General features: G+C 43.1%; 1 protein-coding gene and 2 long non-coding RNA genes across 4 annotated transcripts in view; 2 read left to right on the forward strand and 1 right to left on the reverse strand.

Annotated features, from left to right (window-relative positions):
- nedd9 (neural precursor cell expressed, developmentally down-regulated 9) overlaps positions 1 to 13,900 on the forward strand; it is a 37,717-nt gene extending 23,817 nt beyond the window's left edge. Inside the window, exons 3-7 of the mRNA XM_026156799.2 lie at positions 6,400 to 6,498; positions 8,624 to 8,761; positions 10,527 to 11,702; positions 11,851 to 11,940; positions 12,919 to 13,900. Coding sequence (XP_026012584.1) covers positions 6,400 to 6,498; positions 8,624 to 8,761; positions 10,527 to 11,702; positions 11,851 to 11,940; positions 12,919 to 13,464 — 2,049 coding nt within the window. The 3' untranslated portion in view covers positions 13,465 to 13,900. The remainder of the gene's footprint in view (positions 1 to 6,399; positions 6,499 to 8,623; positions 8,762 to 10,526; positions 11,703 to 11,850; positions 11,941 to 12,918) is intronic.
- A 2,991-nt stretch (positions 13,901 to 16,891) lies between these two features.
- On the reverse strand, positions 16,892 to 18,731 carry LOC145423515 (uncharacterized). 2 transcript variants are annotated; one of them, XR_013904571.1, is made up of 3 exons: positions 18,530 to 18,731; positions 18,330 to 18,435; positions 16,892 to 18,234 (listed from the first exon to the last, which is right to left on the reverse strand). It is a non-coding gene; the product is annotated as an uncharacterized LOC145423515 (long non-coding RNA). The 2 variants fall into 2 exon arrangements; XR_013904570.1 differs by lacking the exon at positions 18,530 to 18,731 and having other exon boundaries at positions 18,330 to 18,458.
- Positions 18,228 to 18,991, forward strand: LOC113014982 (uncharacterized). The gene is made up of 2 exons (XR_003271034.2): positions 18,228 to 18,505; positions 18,630 to 18,991. It is a non-coding gene; the product is annotated as an uncharacterized LOC113014982 (long non-coding RNA).
- Positions 18,992 to 20,536: the final 1,545 nt, after the last annotated feature.

Raw genomic sequence — 20,536 nt, forward strand, 5'->3', positions numbered from 1 at the left:
CACATTATCCTGCTTTTTCCCAGAATTCAGAGGATTTTTTCCCGGTATATTTTTCTTAGAAAGTAAACACGAAGTGTCGGAGTCATCTTTCGTCTTCTCAGATATTCGTGCCACAGGATTAAGTGCCGCTTTGATCACAGAGAATGAACAATGATCCCTATTAGAACTGAGAATCAGCCCATTCTCTTTTCACGCTCCTCATTAAGCCCGCTGTCTGTTTGGGTTTAGTCGCTCGGACGTGCTTCGGAGACGGACGGCGGCCTCTCGGGATTCGAGGCTTAATTACCTGCATTAATTCGTTTGGCGCTTTAATGGGCTGGTGCAGCTCTGCGTGGCAGAGGGGAACTTTACCAAGTTGCAAAACACATCTCTGTGCTGTGAATCAGCAGGAGCCAAACACATGCAGTCATATACAAAATCACGCTCTTACCTAACATATGACTGATAGCGTGCATGCTTCCTGTGCCCTCAGGTGACCTTCATTTAAAAGTAAGCTAGCGGCGCCGTGCTGACAGAGCTGCAGATAGGAGCAGAGCGGAGATGAGGAGGTGTGAATGAGGAGACGGGTGGAGGAAATTCAATAAAGCTGTTGCTACATTACCGGCGGTGTCATTGTCACCATCGTTTTATACGCCGCGCTGTGGTGAAAAGCCTCATTTGGGTTGTTGATGTTGATGTGTCAGCAGCCCATTAGTGTGGGTGCAGATGGGGGTGGCATTGTGTGTGTGCAAGTAACCAATGGAAGGGTGTGAAAGGATGATATCCGGGGAAGTGTTGCCACACAAAGATGCCATAATTCACCCCGAGGCAGTCAAGAAGAAATGAACTTACTCAGATGAGTGAAGGACAAATCAACATAAGGTGTCTTAGCAACCTGGGCAGGTTTCCAAAATGGCTTTATGTGATCTTGGCTGCAGGAACACATATTTTTTTGGAGAAGACCTACCCCTCCTTTGTTGTTTTGACTTTGCCGGTGGCGAGCGCGGTGTCCAAAAACTACTATTTGGGTTTGTCTGAGTCGAGATTAACTCTGCGCGCCAGATGGTTTTAACACAGAACCATCTGGGAAGTCGTCCTGGGAAACCGTTTGGAAAATGACGGGCACGTTCAAAAAATACTTGGCAGGTGATTGAGCAGTCTGTCTATCACTGAGTGTGACCAGCGGAGCCAGCTGGTGAAGCAAACTCTTTTCAAAACCAGATGGGAGAAGAGGGAAGACCTTCGCCGTCTGAGCTCTTCTTCTAGGCCGTCTGCAGGCCCTTAAAGTTATCTTGATTACAATTTCACTTGGAAAAGGAAAAGGCCTTAAAATATCACAAATTTAGCTGGTGGAATCCCCGAAGATGTTGAAGATGACGCTAATCAGACTGTTTGTTGTTAGTCTGCAGAAATGTGAAGAATTAAAAACCAGCTTATTGTTCCTGGTGGTTAAAGTCTGTGCCTGGAAAGAGGGAATAAGATATCTTCTTGAGGTCAATTACTAGTCATTTTAAAATAGCATAGCAAGTATGGTCTCAGTTAAATTGTGTATTTTGTTCTTTAAAGTTGTTTGGACAGGTAACCTGCAACCCACTTGTCCCCCATGACCACTGAGATAGACTCTTGCTTTCAACCGCGAGTTGGTTAAGCAGTTAAGAAAATAGATGGATCTTTTATAGAAGGTCTTAAAAACGTATACTTTTACTTTCCTGTTACCCGCCAACCACATCTGTTCTTCTTTTAGAGAAGAAATACTCTGTTTCAGCCTTATCTGAATCCGTAGCAGCACATTTTCTCAAGAGAAGGAAATACAGTGACATTTTAACAAGCTGATTTCTTTTGCTATTCTCTAAACTGTTAATAGTTTACCTAAAACTTCACTCCAGCTTTGTTTTTTATGCTTTGGAGACCAAACTATTAATATGTGCTAGTACTTAGTAGTTTGGTTATATCTTAGGATGTGAATACCAGTAAAACCTGACATATATACAGAGTAATTCATTGCCCATCAGTACATAAAACCTGAGAGAGTATATAACAAGCCCATGAGGTAGTTGTTGATGCTATGACAAGACCTCTCAAATGACCCTGAAGTAAAGCTTTAAAGGTCTACCTTCCAAAATCTGATCCTGCCAGCAGGCTAAGTAAACAGGGTCCTGCTGAAAGAGACATGAGTCACTCGCCACAACGCGTAGGAGTGTTAACAAGCCATCTATTTGCCTCCTCTTGCCGCTCGTTTAAGTCGCCGACGTTGCCCTTCATCGTCCATGAAGGCATCCTGAGCTCCCCTCACCTGAGTGGGAACAAATGTTTGCTCAGCGCCCTCCCTCCTTTTGGCTCGGCTGTTCGTGATGTCATCGTTCTCTGAAAGGCCACGCACCGCCGTCATGCAAGCGACAACCTCATTGGATGTGGTAAATATTTGCCCGGCGGCAATTATAGCCGCGCCAAGTGTCCTCAGAGCAACAGCCTGCTGGGTAAACAGAAGGGAAATAAATGAGCAGTGTGCATCTGGCAGAGGCTGAAAGAAGCCACTGATGGGCGCTCAGAGCGATGACATGTACCTGTAGAAAAGGTCACCGAGGTCTTCAGCGGACACCTCGCTGTCATCTGCATGTGACAGCTGGGTCCAGGCTTCCCTTAAACCCAGAGGGAAGGTAGCCCGGCTGAGTGACCTTTTAAACAAGCAGGAGGCTTGCTTGTTATCTCCTGAGTCTGGTTGCTCTGAGAGATTTAATATGCCTACTGCTTTTCACATTTCAGCACATTTTCACTGGGCAGAAAATAGAAAATATGAAAAGGCATTAAAGCTGCTCTCAAGCCGGGCCAATAGAAAGACAATAAATCAGATAAACCAGATGGATCTTTTTAACCGATGCTACTGCGCTCCACTAAGCTCTCGTCTTTCATTGTCTGAATAGTCACGAGTCCCCAAAACCATTTAGGTGTCGTCTCTAAAAGTAATAATAAAACTATTTATATGTAGTGTGTGTTTAAACTAAGCTTTTAAAAACTCGCAGTACAATAAACTAATGAATAACCTCAGACATTTTATTAGCTGAAGGTTTGCCTGTTTTCAGTGTCGTCTTCCTGCCTTTCGATGGCATTTGTCTCTCCCCATTGGAGAGAACAATCTAACTCTCGTCCTCCACCTTCCCTGTCCTGATGTGTTTTTATTAACCTAACAATAACACTGGAGGTAGCCAGCAGGCAGCACATCGTTATATGTCAAAGAGCACAACTTCACTAGCCCTCCAAACAGTTTTTTGTCTTATTTAGTGTCCAAAGTTACATTTTAGATTTTTAGAAATAGGCAGGTCTTTAGGTTTCTTTAGTATTAAAGTACACTGTAAAAAAACAGGAACCCGTATTGGCTAAGTAGGCTGACATTTAATAATACCAAGGTTTAAGATGAACAAAAGAGCCCACAAAACAAAAACAAAGTGTTAAATTAACAGTAACCCTTTTCCTGCTGGCAGTATCGCTAGTTTTTGAGAGTAATAAGGGGCCCAGATTTGAAAACTTCAGATCTAAGTCATGCAGTAACAAATGGTTTACATCACTTGACTGTGTATGCTTTTAAGCAGATAAAACCTTAAAAATAATCAGTCCAGAGTGAGGAGAGCCAGAAGCAGCTGTTTATTCCTCTTCTGGTTTATTTCAGAGAGTATTTAAAGCCTGCAGTATACGTTTTCAGCTCTGACCCCAAAGGCCTCGCCGGGATGATGTCTGCTGTGGCGCGAGCGCCAACAGTGAACACCTTAAATCACCACGGGCTTGTTCAGATTGGATTCATAAGAACCATATGGACTACTGTTAGTCAGATGAATGGCATTCCTTTCCATACTAGGCAACTCTTTTTCCGTTCCCCTCTCTTTCCCTTTCTTCCACTTGAGTTACCTTTTTTCATAAATCTCTTTTACAAACCAGTTCCTCTGGAGCACTAATCCCATTCTGAGGTTACGTCTCCTACTGCTCATGCTCCGATAAATGTCTCAGGACGAGAGATGCTATTAGGTTATTGTGCTATAAAGTGACTCATGAGTGGATGCAGGGACTGAGGTCTTTCATGTCCCTGGGGACTCGGCCCTTTGCCAGGGAGCCGTGCGTATGGTTCCTATTTTCGAGCCCTGCTAATGAACCCTGTTTGTTCCAGTGTAACGATAGCGTTGCGCGGGGGCAAAAGAGGAGTACTGGGCTCAGGGAAGGACATTCCCAGCATTCCTCCGTCTGTCTGACGCATCAAGGAGGTCGGCTGCTCTGCTGCTTTTAGGAGATGTGAATCAGCCTGAGGGTTTGAGAATGGGGGGATTAGGAGGTGTGAAGGAGCTGATTGCCTCTGACGGGAAAAGAGGAGGAAAAATGTGTTAAATAATTAACAGGGTTAAAAATGTCAAGGGCGTAGGTGAGGCTCGCAGCATGTGTTTGTATTTTGTTTCGTTTTTTTTTCCCAAGCAGTAATCGTGCCATTATTCCTAAGCCTGTCTACACCGCAGTGTAAAATATTTTAAAGGTGTATTAAATCCTACAGCACCAAATGCTTCAGTTTAAGAGTGTTGTTCATCAATACCAGTGACCCGGTGATTACTTCACCAGAGATTTCTGGATTTAGAAACTCACAGTCCTGCCAGCACTACGATAAGATTCCTTCGCCAATGCCATTTCAGCTATAAAACTATCTTCCATTCTAAAAACTCTCCCAAAGCACTGCTGAAGGTTGACCTATTTTTATTGCTTGACTGAATCACATTATTTTAAGTTTTATTTAGTTTTTATTAGTTGAGCTCTAGTATTGTGGGATATGTGTTTTCCAAGTGAGCAGAGATATAACGATCTCACATGTGTCAGTTGGTCTTGCTTCCATTGCCTAATTCTTCTGGTATAAGTAACAGTTACAGTGAAATGAAAAGCTTATATTACAACAACAAGTTGTTTGTGCAGCAACCTCCACTGCCTCCAGTACTAACCAGTCAAAATACATTTTCCCCTGGATAGCAGTGTTTACCAACCAGTCTCTATGGCCGGCGTTAATTCAAGCAACAAAAAAATCGAACTTCTTTTTGTACATTTTTAATGGGACAAATTGCATTTCTCACTGTTTATATGAGCCAAAAATCAGTTTCATATGTTTAATAATTTTGTTTCCCCTCCTACAGTTTTTAAATAAGTAGCTATTTCAGGGTAACATTAGCTAGCGTTACTTTCATGTTATGTATCTCTATGAAAACTAAAGCAAAAAGTTGAAATCTTAACAAACAAAAAATAAACCCTTTTATAATGAAGTGTTGTGTCAAGACTTTCTTTTACGGTATTTTGAAGTAGCTTTAGGCTAAGGCTACTTAACTTTAGTGCCCCTAAAAACCTTTCCTTAGTATTTAATTTTGTTTTTAGTATTATAAACTGAACTACACAGCATGCTTCATGGGAATAAAAAGGGAAGTTTATGGATGAGAAACACAGCCTTGCTGAGTTTATTATATTCAAATACTTCTTGTTACATTTTTTTTGATGTGGCATGAGTAAGCTAATTCAGGCTAATAAAAGCTAATATTAGCTGCTGTTTTTTTTTTTTTTTTTCATAATCAGTAGTTTAACTTTAAGCTTTTAAAGAAAAACTATACAACAAAGGTACAAATAATAAAGCAGTTTCTCAATGTTTAGATAACCCATTGATCTGTTTAGTAGTTGCCTGTTTTACATCCTCATTAGCAACCTTATCTGGTTTAGCTAGTACTGCAGGCTTATGTTAACTGTGTTTTTCAAGCTGTTTTTTAGGCCTGACTATTTCGGCTTCTAAACAAAGACACCGCTGTTTTAAAATTAGAAAGCTACATGATCAAACATAGCCATTCGCAACTTCTTAAAATATATGACCTTAGTTGCTGTTATGGTATATTTCAGCACTTTTGTAACCATGTTAGGATTTTAATAAGGGAAACTGACTGAATTGGCTGTCATGTCATTTTACAATGGTGTAAAATCTATGTCACCTTTTTGTCTTTAGAAATCTGTTTTGGGCAGTTTGGGCAGTTTGCTGCTATTCTATAGACAATGGAAAATGGCTCCCAGTCATTTTCAATCCAGAGATACATCCGTGCCTGCAATGCTTTCAAAACAGCTGCCTAAGGAGATTTTTGCAGGGTTGTGTTTATAACTTCATTCCCTGGGTCCTTTGTAAACAGCCTGGCACAGGGAGGATGTTGTTAGAAAATATCTGCCTTGACTGTAATCACTTACTATCCCTGGGTCATTCAGGGACTAGAAATGGAAAACAGGAAAAACAAATAAAAGTCGGCACACATGCATGTACAGACGCTTGAGAGTTGGGTGGCAGCAGGGCTGCTAGGTTGTGAGTCAGAGCATTTGTCCTCTTACCCTGGACGACAACTGATTGTTTGTCTTCCTGCTGTTTTCGGACAGGTGGTGACCCCAACCAGAGTGGGACAGACCTACACTTACAGCCCAGGACAGCATAACCAGCAGGACCTCTATGACGTCCCACCCATCAGATCACAAGGGGTAGGTTCCTCATGCACCATAACACCAGGATCTTTTTTTTTTCCTTTTTTTTTTTTTAGCAACCAAAGAAGCTTTGATATAATCTGCCAAACAGTGAACCCAATAATACAGTGCACTCTATGACTTAGAATAAAGGAATTTGTTTAAAATTAACCAATATAGGTTCCTAAAACTCCTTAAAATTATTGTTTTTCAAAACCAAAAAAAGCCATTAAACCCATTAATTTCCAGTAATGAGGTCATTTTCTAGTAATAGCTGTGAGGCATACGTTAAGGTTACAAGCTGTACTAAAAACACAGCTTGAAGTGTTTTTCCCCTCTCTTTTTTTCTAATCTTTGGTCTGTATGATGTCAGAGAGAGAGAATGTTATGGTTATCTCTGGTACCGAAACCACACCCACCTTCTGTTTGCAAATGTGGGTGGAGCTAAAGCTGCTGGTTTCAAAAAGAGGATGACCTGAGGGGCTGAGCCAAAGTACAGATAAAGTTATGAACAAGGATTATTTTGAACTGTGGCTCATGCAAAGCTACACTAGGAAACGCCAAGCATAAAAATAAGATGGATAAATATCTTTAACACTATATTGCATGCATCTGAGAATGTACAAATATAATCTTTAGTTTACCTACACATTGATATCAGTCGAATCTGTTAGCATGTTTTCACCGCATATCAAGCATCTTCGTTTTAAAAACAAGCCATCCAGGTGAGCTTTTGATGCAGCACACAGTGCCTGGGCAAATGCATTTCATTTCTCAAAACAAGAAAGCCAATTCTCTGATCTGCATCGTGCTATTCTGCCTACCACATTTCCTGTTCTGTGCAGAGATGAGAGAGGATTCTTCACACTTCATTTTCTCTCATGCTGTTGAAACCTGCAGTGCGGCAGTAGTGTTTGCACATTTTGAGAACTGTACTGTATTGTTTTAAAATGCTCAAATAGATATTTTTAGAATTACAGACGAGGTACAGTGTGAAAACAACTCGAGTTGCTTACAGAGATGGAGTTACAGGAAGTCATCACCTGATTGTGCAGTTAGCCTCAATTTCACATTGCTTTATAGTGAGTTTCAGCTTTGGTCTCTGTTCTCACCGTTTTCATAAACTCTTACCGCTCTTTAAGTTTTGTTCTCAGCCAAAACAGCCTTCTGTTTTTAGCCAAAAACCCACTGAAAACTACTTCAAAACAGCTGACAGACAGGTGGAAACTAGCAAAATATGGAAGTGGAGCATTTAGCATCTGAAGGTTAGCTGGTGGAGACCAAAAATGGAGCAAAAAGAGAAAATACTGTGCAAAGAAAAACTCCAATCAGTGACCGTGTTGCTCTATAACTATTCACCATATCAAACGGACTTATCGTGCATTTTTTCCTGTCATATATACAAACTTTGTTGTGATGCTGGATGCTGACACTAAACGCAGCCGGAGATTCAAATAATGAGGCCAGCGTACGTACGAGTCAGAAAAGAAGCCCAGGCTTCAGCTGTCAGTGAGAACAGTTGTAACTAATGTGACTACCTCAGGCCAGCCAATCAAAAGCAAGTTGGCCTTACAGCCACCTTTGTGGTAAAGAACTCTCACTTTAGATAGGAGCGCTGCACCGAGGCACCTGTGCAAATAGAAATATGAAGCTTTTAACTTAGCAGTGACTTATTGTCACCTTTCACTGAGCACTAAATTTGATTTTATTTACTTTGTGTCACATTTGCTTCTTCATACATGTTCATATATATTTCTTTTAATGCTTCCTAACTATTACAATCAAACTTCACTGAGTATTACCCCCAACTCTCCCTCAGCCTGGTTCAGGCGAAGTTTCTTCCTGTTAAAAGGAAGTTTTTCCTTCCCACTGTTGCCAACTATATATAAAAAAAAATGTAATGACTTTAGGGGCAATTTGGCGAGTAGTATTTTCCTCCGAGCCAATTTGGCATGTGGACTTGAGAAGTCTGCGATTGAACTGCGACCTTCTGATTACTAGACATCCCACATACGGCCAAACAGAAACTAATAGTGTGCTACAAAATCAGATCAAGTCAGCTACAGTCAAATAATATGAAGACCAAACTTTGTGTGATTGTTTTTCTGAAACACGTAGTGATCATTTCACTTCCCTCTTTCAGGTGTACGATATTCCACCTGGTCAGATGTTCCCTGGTCAGCAAGGCGGAGCCAGAAACCAAGGAGTCTATGATGTTCCCCCATCACCAATGGACCCTAGGTCACAAGGCATCTATGACATCCCTCCAACCTCTCAAGGGGTAAGAGAAACTTCCAGAAGCAAAATGAAAGGGCACATCAGTCAGCCACTCCATTTGTTTAAGCCACATGAAGCTGAATTAACGAGGCTGCGTATGTCCAGAAAATTTTATTTTTATGTTTATTGATACAGCTCCTAGAATTTCTCTTAATTGACTATATTAAATGAATAATACGTCAAATATCATATTTATTGCATTCCTGCGGCCAGTTTAAATGAAAGCCTCGCCTGCCAGGAGAGTTTAACCAAAACGGCTCCGTGTTTAAACTCGCCAGCAGGGGAAAAAAACAAAAAATCAAGGACAAGGACATAACTCTTCTTTTGCCAGACCCTCTAAGATTTCACCAGAGCTGACCAGGCAGCGCGCCACCAGTTTGTTTGTAATAACCTGAAATATGCTGGGACCTGTTATTTGCGTCGTTCCTAATTACAGTTTGGGCAGGCCTGTCTAGCTGTAAAGAGTGCGTTTGGAGGCTGATGGAAATCAGTTTTATTGCCCCCGTTGCGCTCCCATCGTGCTCCGTGCCATGTACGTCAGCGCACACTCTGCTGCGTTGAGCCCGAGGGAGGGTGAAAGCTTCGTTGCATTAGAGGAAGGAATCAAGAGGCTGAAAGTTTGAGGTTTCAAATATAGTATCTCCCCAAGCCAGAAGGTCTTTCACTTCCTCAATCTCTAACTGCAGGACTGCTGTGCAAACACACTGCATCCAGTAAAAACCCACTGAGGTGCATTTACAGTCCAAATTCTGTGTTTAGCACATTTTTTGAATGTCATAAACTCGAGTCTCCCGGGGGGAGGGGATTAAAAGAAAACGATCTCCTCTGCAGGAATCCAGGTTTCTAACTGCTAATCTTATGATGGTCGTGAATTTAAAACATGTCACTTTTCTGGTGAGTTCTTAACGAGCTGTGTTTTAGGAAGGGGAGCCTTCTTTGTCGATGACTTTCCAATCCCCGAAGACTAGTCGGCCCGAATGCGGGACCGAGCGCACATTTTAGTGCTGTGCCTTTAAACGGGACCTCAGAGGCCAAAGCTGAAAATTGAAATGTCATAAACCATTTTAGGAAACCAGTACCGCAGCAGTGATAGTTCCTCACTTTGTTATGAGACTGCATGCACATGCAAAGAGTCAGTCAGTCAGTTTATGACTGTTTCTGTCAACTGTAGAGGCAAATGTTTGCTCACTCGCTGTGTGCTGCACTCTTTCACATTAAGTGGACTAAATGCGTCCAAGCCTTTAGTTTAGAAGAATTTGTTATATCCACATCTGGCCAAGCAGTCGTGTGCACACTCCAGCTCCAAGAATGCCTCAGAGGCCCCTTATTTTCAGAGCCCACGGTCGATGCTTCACAAAGCACGATCGATCCTAGTGCGATATAAGTGTTTACATTTTCAAGTTGAGAAAGCGTGACAGCACCTCTCAGGTGCGGATGGCGCGACGTGACTGCAGAAGGAGTGCAGAGGAGGTGTTTGTGTGCAGGAGGTGGAAAAAAAATGAGTCATATCGCAGGTGTTTCCACATCTGTTTAGGAGGGTAGCAGCAAGAGAGTGGGATGCACAGTTCTAATAGTGCAAATAAATGAATGTCTGAGATATGAAATGCTCTGTAGAGGTGCAGCAGAGCATTTTGTATGATGACAGGGATTTCACAACAAGGAAAAAAATAGTCCTGTGAGGCCACTGGTTAGGTGAAAGCTCCACTGTTTGATAATAATATACATGTTAACAAAAATAATAACAGTCTGATTACTGTCCTCGCCCACAGGTCTACTCAGTGCCTCCCTGCAGGACCAACTCTGCCCAGCAGGAGGGGAACTACGACTTCCCGCAGCCCCTCAAGAGCAAACAGGAAGGCATCTACGACGTACCCCCACCTGTCCTCGCCAAGCCCGCCCAGAGCTCGCAGTCACATTACGACTTCCCACCGAACGTGGAGCCTCCGGCTCATCAGCCGCACCCGAACACCAACGGCAATGAAGGCATTTACGATGTGCCACCGCCTGCCTTTCATTCAGGGGCGGGGTCTCGCAACGACGTGTACGACATCCCGCGGGTCATGCAGACCTCCCAGCACAGAAGCTCGCCCGCCGACAGAGACGGCAGCAAAGGCATCTACGACATCCCCGCTCAGGATGCTCGCGCAGTAGCGGACGTGACGGACGGCGTGAACCGCTTGTCGTTCTCCAGCACGGGCAGCACGCGCAGTAGCATGTCCACCTCCTCGTCCTCCACTGGCTCCAGCTCTGAGGGCCGCCTCGCTCTGGATGTGGACACCGCCATCCAGAAGCTGTACCGCCTTCAGCAAGCAGTGGACAGCTCAGTCGGGAATTTGCATTCAATGGCAGCTTCCCCTCACTGGAGGACTTTTCCTTTCATGGAACGCCACGCCAACGACGTCCGCACAGTTCTGGACAGAGTCCGGGCCGGTCTGGGAGACTTCATTGTGTTTGGCAGAGGTGCCGCGGTGAACGCTACGTCTCTGTCAGACAACAGTCTGCACAGTAAGCTTCGAAGGCAGCTGGGACGCCTGGAGGACTCACAGCAGATCCTTCTGCAGATCTACCAAGCTCTGGAAAACTGCAGCTGGGCGCTTAACACCCTGGCCTCGTCTGGAAGGCACCACAACAAGACCGACGACCTGGACCGCTTCGTCATGGTCTCCAGGACTGTTCCCGACGACGCCAAGCAGCTGGCCTCCACGATAGGCAGCAGCGCCGAGCTGCTGTTCAGGCGGACGCATGTGGACGGATCTTTCTCTGTGGGCAGCACGCCTGACGAGAACGTGATCCACCCGCTCACCTCCCCCTCGTCGGACAACGACAACAACGGGGGCAAGACCAAACCTTTCCCCGTGCCCTCGACCCCAGACAAGGACAACATGAACAATAGCGAGAAGTGCGTGAAAAGCTGGATGGAGGACTACGATTATGTACATTTGCAGGTAAACAATTAAATCCACAGTTAGTAGAGTTATTTACTTTAAGTGACTTTACCCAACAGATAAGAATTTATGTGTCGTGTATCAAAGATCAGACCTACGTGAGTCTGGTTTCTCACCCTGTTTAAAACATTTTTTTACCTCCCTTCAGGGCAAAGAAGACTTTGAACGGCAGCAGAAGGAGCTATTGGAGAAAGAAAACATAATCAAGCAGAGTCAAGTTCAGCTGGGTCAGGAACAGGTGAGGCTTTGTGTTTGTTTGGGCCTCGCAGGTGGAGCACACACTGTGCGGGGGAGTGAAATACCTCGCAGTCTTAAACAAAACAGATGATAACACTGAGCGATTAGGGGCCCTTCGAGGTTCTTACGAAGGCCTCTGCAGACTTCGGCGCTCAGATCTGATTCTAACATCATTCTCTCGATGGAGGCCAGCGTCAGATTACAAGGTGGAGCGGTCACGGCCCTGAAGTGACCCACATGTGCAAAAATATATAAAACAAATGCTGCCGTACAAATGTAAACATGGAGTCTAGAGTTTTAGGTTTATTTTATTTATCTCGTGGTGCTATTTTCATACGAAGGCGTTTGTGGATGTGGAGTTGCAGCCAGCAGTGGTGGGATTGTTGGTGTGAAACTGATTTCTTCTACATTTTTAGGATGAAATGTAAAGGGTGGCTGTTTCATTTTGGTCATTTAATTTCTAATTTCTTCGAAGTAACAGCGTTTTCCAGTAAATTTAACATTAAACATTTTCTCAGAGACTCAGTTTGATACTTTTAAGACAGCAAAAGTTTGCTGTTAAAAAGGAGAAAAGCCATAAAATGCTTTGCAAAAAGGAAAGTGTTTTTATGTTGATTTTTCTGCTTAAATTTACATGTTTATAAAACGCAATTTGGCCTTGTGACCCTGAACCGGAGGATAAGTGGTTAAGAAAATGGATAAGCCAAATGGGAAACATGTTTGCTTTGAAATGAAATGAACAATCAGTGTGCAATCAAAGCTTAGACACGCGTCCTTCCTCCAAAACGTGTTTATACTTCCCTCTGTCAGGTTAATAAAGGGAACTCTGTTGATCTTTTTCTGCCCCCATTTTTAATCTGTGGGTTAAACCTGATGTTTTTTTTAAATGTTCACTTCAAATATTTTCCATTATAAATAATTATGTGTATTTAAAGCTAAACCTTTGCCCTTTGACCTCACATCTGTACTGCTTCTACAGATCAATCAGTTCAAGAAGCTGGAGCAGGAAGTGAGCAAACCCGTGGAGAACGACATCACGCAGTGGATTTCACACCAACACTCGGCGCCGCCCTCAGACTCCTCGTCCTCCTCCACCTCCCTCTCCCCGTCCGCCCACCTGTGCGCTCGGGACCGCCAGCTGCTCAGCTTCTACTCGGAGCAGTGCGAGCAGCACTTCGTCACGCTCCTCAGCGCCGTGGACGCCTTCTTCGGCTGCGTCAGCGCCGGCCAGCCCCCCCGCATCTTCGTGGCACACAGCAAGTTCGTGATCCTCAGCGCCCACAAACTGGTCTTCATCGGGGACACGCTGTCCCGGCAGGCCTCGGTGCCTGAGGTGGCAAACAGGGTGATGAACTCGAGCAACGTGCTGTGCGACCTGTTAAAGACGGTGGTGTGCGCGACTAAAACGGCCGCCCTGAACTACCCGAACACAGCCGCCATCCAGGAGATGGTGGACAGAGTCACCGACCTGTCGCACCACGCTCAGCAGTTTAAAGAACAGTTGCTGCAGATGGCTAATTTGTGATTTTCACCCTCATGGCTCCTGCACATCACTCCGTTTGTACATCTGCCATAAAAATATATATATATATTTGCAGTATATGTATGTCGCTCTCCATCTTTAAGCCCGTTTAAGATGTTGTAAATAGTCTGTGTTCTGTAAATATTTGCTCTATTTTTATGTACATTGTTCTATATTATGATATGGACACATATAGATGCAGTACTGGTGCCTCTGTAGGAACATGTGGACATTTTTCATAACATTCCCATTGCATATTATGAAGCACCTTATGAGATGTCCTGTTATTTCATTTATAACTGTAGAGTGTCGTTTCTGTGTCTTCCTGCTGGATGTGACAGTTAAAAGTTCCTTGTAAATCAAGTCAGTGTCCGTGTGTGTGTGTCTGTGTGTGTGTGTGTGTGGAGCTCTCCACAAAGTAAAGGACTGTTCTTCACCACAGGGGTTTGTCATCCTTATGTCGTCCAAGAAGTGAAGCAGTCAGAGGGGTTTGGATGATAAATAGTGATATTTTCTTAAAAAATATATATATTTTCATGTCAAATATGATATTTGTTGCAAAGATGATAAGATTTATATGTGAGCATAGAAAAAACCTTCAGGTGTTTACTGTGTCCATGTATTGATCAATAGACACCACTGGCTCCAGTTTTATGCCAAGCTGCTTAAAAATATTACAGTACAATACATCTCATGGTCTCCGTCGGCTGATGGTAATAGATGGTATGCACACATTTAGTTTAAAATTCCTAAGGTCCCGGGAGAGGACGCGGCTCCTGCATCTTTGGGGTTGGCGTGCGGTGTAAAAACCACAGCAAATCAAACATGCGGAGCGACCTGCTGTGGTGACCGCTTGTGAATAAGAAAGCAGCTGAAGGCGGCTTTTTCATTTCAAAGGTCAGAAGTGAAATTTACAACATAAATCCTGTTTGCTGAGCTCCTCTTGGGCTTTCGGCCACATCTCACTGTCTTCCTCAGCTGATTGCTTGATTCAAAGTCTTACAGAGGAATACCAGATAGTTAAGAAACTATCCAGTCACATTCCCCTGAAGACATTCGTGCATAGACATAATTTTACCTGCTCCATATAAACAGTTTGTGGATCTGTTGAGCCTTTCCTTACTCTCTGTCACATATGCACTGCTACATTTGTGGAAGTTCATATTAAACATGGTCAGTTTGCATAATCCCTGTGAGCCAAAAGCTCCGCCTTCCCACTGATCTAAAAATTTTATACTATTGACTCTATATGACATCTGAAAGGGGATATCCCAAATATGGCCATATAATGCACACAAGCACCACCCACCTGCTGTTCCGACCTCCTGCCAGTAGAAATCTGGCTTTAAAGGGGGAGGAGCTTAAACAGTGTCTTCCAGTCAGGATTATTTCTAACTGTGAATTATGCAAAGCTACACTAGTATAGCCCAATACTAGAAAAACAAAACATCCACATTAACTGTCAACTACAGTGTATGTTGACTTTTTCCAAGGCTTTCGGTTGTGTTTCATGGTCTATATCTGCAGCACTGAAGGTCATGTCCTTGTCTAAAGGTGGCCAAAAGTGCCAAAACAACTGCCGGTGCACCTTGGTGTCATGCACCTCTTGATTTTTGTAAGCCAGCATAGCGGCACTAAGTCTGGCACTAATATCAGCACAAGAGCTCAGACATTCACAGGAGATACGGAGGAAAACTGATTTCTTTGCTTCTGGTTTCAACTGGTTTTACTCCTCATTGAGTACTGATGCAGAGGTTTTGTCTGAGTGGCGACACATTTCTGCCGTTCTGCAGCAAGCCCAGCTAGTGGTTATGTCATAGGTGGTGTGCAACAACCCTGAAAAAAGGCATTATTGTTGAAACTACTGTTTCAAACTGCCTCTCGTAGTCTTCATCAGACTGATGGGGAGCAAACACTAACAGAAGGATCTTAAGGTGTAGATTAATCATTCCAGGATCTAGACTGAGCGCTTAGATGAAGGGTTCATTCATCCGAAGCGTGACTCAGCGTTTAAGTAATATAAAAATCTCACCTTAGGTTATTGTTCTGGTTGATTTTTTATCCAATCGCATGCTTGTCTCATCGTTAAGTCATATCTGATCACATTAAACACAGAGCTGAGAGGATTTCATTGAGCGGGACTGGGCAGGTGGAGAAGGAGCCAAACTATTCTTCACTTTGCTTGTAGCGCATTAGACGTGACACAAAGAGTAATGAGGGTGAGTAGAGGACAAGACTCTGCTACAGATGTTGTGCGGGCCGTGAGAATCGTCTCTCTGAGCCACCGGCTAATCTGCAGCACATTTCTCTGCTTCAAGGTGCAGTGAATTGATCAGATAAACGGCAGAGCTGAAAACAGCCTCTGTTTTCTCCTCATCTCCTCTTCGCTGTGTTTCATTATAGTCTGAGTGACTATAACCGCTCCCTGAGGGGTAGCTGCTCTATAGATAGATGGAACTGCGTAACGGCGAGATGTCCATGAGCACAGCAAAACTCCCGCCTCCCCCTTCAGCTTCCAATCTCAGAATCTCATTAAAAAATCCTCGCTGCTCTCACAGACTGGCACTCACAGGCAATCTCCCTGTTTTTATTATTCACTGCATTCCTCTCTGCGCTCTCCAGGGAGAGGAGAATGACTTTTAAAAAGGTTCCCGTTTTGCAGGCAGGGTGCAATGAGTCTGTCCACAGCAGAGATGTGCTCTCTGTTAATCTGCCCCACAAAGGCAGAGAAGAAAAAAAAGGGGCTCAAAGTTTTTAGCCTGGCTGGAAAAAGAGAAGCTGTTTTAGTCCGACTATTTGAACTTGAAAAATAAATCCATGCTGAAAAGGTCAAAAACATTTCACCTGAAGCACAGCGGTGGCTGTCCTTAGATCCAAAAATATATGACTCTGCAAATCTGAATGTTTGATCATAAATAGTGTAGAAAACTTGATTTTCAAGCTCATGTGCACCCCTGAGCTTTATAACATCTAAAAATATCTGACATACTAAGGTTCAAATGCAAAGTAAAACACAAAATTAGGCAATTATAATTCAGGTCTGAATCCACACACTGAGACAAAAGTCTAAAATAGAAACAAAAGGAAAACAGAGACGCTAACAAATCAAAACTGAAGAAAACCAAGGAATGGACGGAAGCCTACAGGCAAGAGTAACAAGATTATTTGACTGGAAACAAGGGAAAGCTCAGGAGTAAATATATCCCAAGTGGACGCAGGAGAGCAGAGAGGGAACAGGTGTGGAAGAAGGCACAGGTGGGACAGACGATTACCAAAGAGAGCCAACAAAGCGAGGAAGTAAAACTCACAGGAACGCACAAAGACCACAATCTAACCTAAGTATTTATACTTGTTGCCTTTACTACTTTAGTAATACCACAAAAGTTAACTATAAACTATTGTTTACCTGCATAAGAAAAGACACTTTATGTCTGTTGATTTATCAATTTTATTTTTATAAAGTGAAATCAATAAACAAGTGAAAGCCAAGTCAGAAACTTGAGCTCTTTGTCCTGCTGCCGAAACTGTTCCCCGAGCAGATTTTGCGTCTCATGCCTTCCGGTATTTGTAGTGGCCAGCAGGGGGCGATTCATCTGGTTACAAAAATAAAGAGGTGGTGGCTACATCTATCTTTGATATAAAGTCCATTGTTATTTAGTCATATTTGGAGGTGGCATTTAGAGGTAAGGTGAAATCGGCAACTTTTTAACAGACTTTTTTTTAGAAATTTGGTGATTTTATAGGTGTTGTCTTTATGTCCTGGTCACCATTAAAATTCAAGTTAATTTAGGAAAATGCTTGAAAATAAAACTGCCAAAATAAGTGCCCAGAGGTGCTTCAAAGACAGCTGGCAAGTGTTAAGTTTAACATTAACATCCACCCGATTTTCCCTGCATACTACGGAAGAGGATTAGGGCCACTGGGAAAAAAAAAGTGGGAACGTCTTTTTTTCTTTTTTTTTTCCTGAATTCGGTGAAAAAAAGTCAGAATTCTGAGAAAAAAGTCAGAATCCTAAGATTAAAGTCAGAATTCTGACTTTTTTTCTCAGATTTTTTTTTCCAGTGGCCCTTATCCTCTTCCGTAGCATACCTTTGAATTGTAACACAAGATGAATTATGCACTTCACCTGTGCTTTTAATCTCTTGGCAGATTGGTGTTTGTTATATTTAAAAAAAAAAAAAGTAATTACATTTTCATATATTTAAAAAAAAAAGTCTATTACGTGAAATTAAAAATGTAAGAAGTCTTTTAGCTTCCACAGCTTTCTTTGTTTAGTCGTTTTGCCTTCGCCGGGCTTGGATAATGGTACCTCTGGACGACTTGCGGCTCCAAACAAGTGAGAGAAATAGCTTCTGGGTGATGTTAATGCTTCAGACCCAGGGAGAGCTCAGTGAATCAATGAGTTATTTTGGTCTTGGCAGCTCTAATTCATCCACTCAGGCCAGAACACACAGTCCTGGACGCAGCAGCAGCAGCGGCGGCGGCTTCTGTGACCAGAGGCAGCGAGCCAGACATCTTATAAATGACTGTCTCTGGTTCACTGCAGTTGCACAACAACGTAAGGTGCTGCAGAGACGAGCGAGCAGAAGCTGCACTTCCATCAGCTCCCCGGGGCAGACGTCTCCACGATCCCGAATGAGATATCGTCTGGCCGAGCTGAGAAACAGAAAACAGGTGTTTGGGCCGCCGAGATGGAAATGTGCAGGAGAAGAGCGATCAAACCGTGGGCGAGCAAACGGGGTGAAAGGTCATCAGAGAGGGGGCGTGCAGTACCTGCAGCCAACGACAGGAGCAGAGAGCAAAGCCCGGCTCTCGCGTTATAAGTTACAGAGGAGAGTTGCAGAGTTGGTGTCATTTCCTTGGCTTACCACAATCATTTCCTGTGAAGTATTTGCAGGCTCTGAAATTACAGCTTCTTCGCTCAGCAGGGCCCCTTTGTGCCCCAGCTGCAGGCAGAGACGTCATCAGCCAGATCTGAGGTAGATGTGGCATCAGCGTTACCAACACAGCTAAGGGCGAAGGTTTTCCTCAAAGTCGGTTTAGTGTGAGAGCGGTTTCTTAACTTTACCTGCATCCAGCGCAGATTCTCGGCATGTGACTCATGCATAACCCAGTGTGTCATTCAGCTACTTTACTCTAAATAATCCAGATTATTTCCTCTTTATTAGGTTTATCATGATCTTTGCGGCAGTGGATGAAGCATTCTGAAGTTTCCTACAGGTAGAAAAAATATTCAGTCTTTAGCCACACTGACCTCAGTGCTGTATTTCTGGAGTGCATCTCAGCTGCAGATGTGTCGGCTTCTTGAAACCAGAAGTGACCATATTTGGGTGGAAAGCTGAAGCTGTTTCATTAGCAACTGAAGATGTAAACAGTTTCCTGGCCACCAGTGACCAGCAGGGGGCAGCCCTCAGCTCCTTCACTCTGTGACACCAGCAAACTGCTAACCCCGATCATCTTCAGCAGGCCGCCTGGAATGATTTTGTTTTAGCTGTAAAACTGTCATTAAAAAAATCAGCTGAGAGCATGAGATTTGGTCTCTTTTTTTCAGGACAATTACTTCTTTCAACATCTGGAAGTTGTTTTGCTCTATATGTTTTGCTGTATACTATAAGAGTGTAATCAGTGATTAAGAACATAAATAAACACAATTAAAATGTTACCGTTTTTACGGAATAAGACCCTCAGAACTTACATGAATAATAGACTGATAAATAATCCCCCTGGTAGAGCTCCAAAAAACAGTTCCTGCCAAGCTGTAGGCGAAGGCCTGCGCTGGACTGCTGACACTTGTGCTCACCTTTATTTTTCCTGAGTGGATCATAAACCCACTCTGCTCTACAATCCCTCAAAGCCCTGCTTTTTCAGGGGTTGGAAGAGGGCTGGGTAGTGTATGTTTGCTAATGGTGACATTTCATATATGGAATTAAAAAAACAAAAACATGGCATGAAACGCTAAAAACAGAGAAAGAATAAAAGAATATTTAAAAAATGACAAAAAAATACCAAAATGTCTGATAAAATGCTCTCTCTCCACATTCATCTTCCCGGGGCTGCTGTGACGCGGTGCTTGGGATTACCATAATGCCTCTAATATCTCTGTTTTCAGGATCCGTTGGAATTTTTTTACATTGCACAAACTGTTCAAGAGTTATGGTAGTTTAAAGAAACGTTACAGAAACCTGTCGCCAGGCATGGGTTAAGGCTAAAGGGCATAAGGCTCGGGGGCTTTTCCTACTTTTCCCATTAACGATGCACCAAAGTAATTAAATGATAGATTTCTTTCATTTTATACACAAACTTCTCAGAATTTAAGCCCCAAAAGTCATACTGACAGATTACTTTAATTTACTACAGAGGCATTTCTTTATCACTTAGAACAGCGGTCCCCAACCCCCGGGCCTCGGACCGGTACCGGGCCGTGAGAGTTGGGGCTCAGGTGTGAAATGTATGGTTTTCGGGGTTTTTATCGGTTTTCAGCGTTATTTTGTTATCGTTTTTATCGTTAACTCAGTTTTCCTGGGTCTCTTCACGTGTGTTATGAATAAATCTTCTTTTTTTTTGGTACCGGTACTAGTTTTATTTTGTTGTATTTATCCGCGACACCTTAAAGGCCGGTCCGTGAAAATATTGTCGGGCATAAACCGGTCCGTGGCGCAAAAAAGGTTGGAGACCGCTGACTTAGAAAACCTGAGACAGTTGAAATTGCACTCTTTTGTCTTATATTAAGATCTCTCATTGATTAAATGTGTGGTTAGACTTCTTCACTCTGACAGAAGTTGGAGTTTAAGTGGTCCAGCCCACGTACGATCAAAGTGGGGCTTCCCAGTCACAATCATTTCTCTTTGAATCTCCATATTTGACCTTTATTAATAAATTATCTTTAAATCACCAAAATGTAGCTGCACATAATTTAACTCATTCCAGGAAGAGAGCCCTCAGATTTTAAAAGGTCTTCGCTGGCTTCCTGCAATTTCCAGTATTTTTTAAATTATTTTTTTAATTGGTGTTCCTAATGCAGATTTATTCTTGAAAAGTGGAGCTGCATAAGAATCTAAACCCGATCTTATGACGA

The sequence above is a fragment of the Astatotilapia calliptera genome, chromosome 22 (genome assembly GCF_964374335.1).
Source record: "Astatotilapia calliptera chromosome 22, fAstCal68.1, whole genome shotgun sequence".
Classification (NCBI taxonomy): Eukaryota; Metazoa; Chordata; class Actinopteri; order Cichliformes; family Cichlidae; genus Astatotilapia; species Astatotilapia calliptera.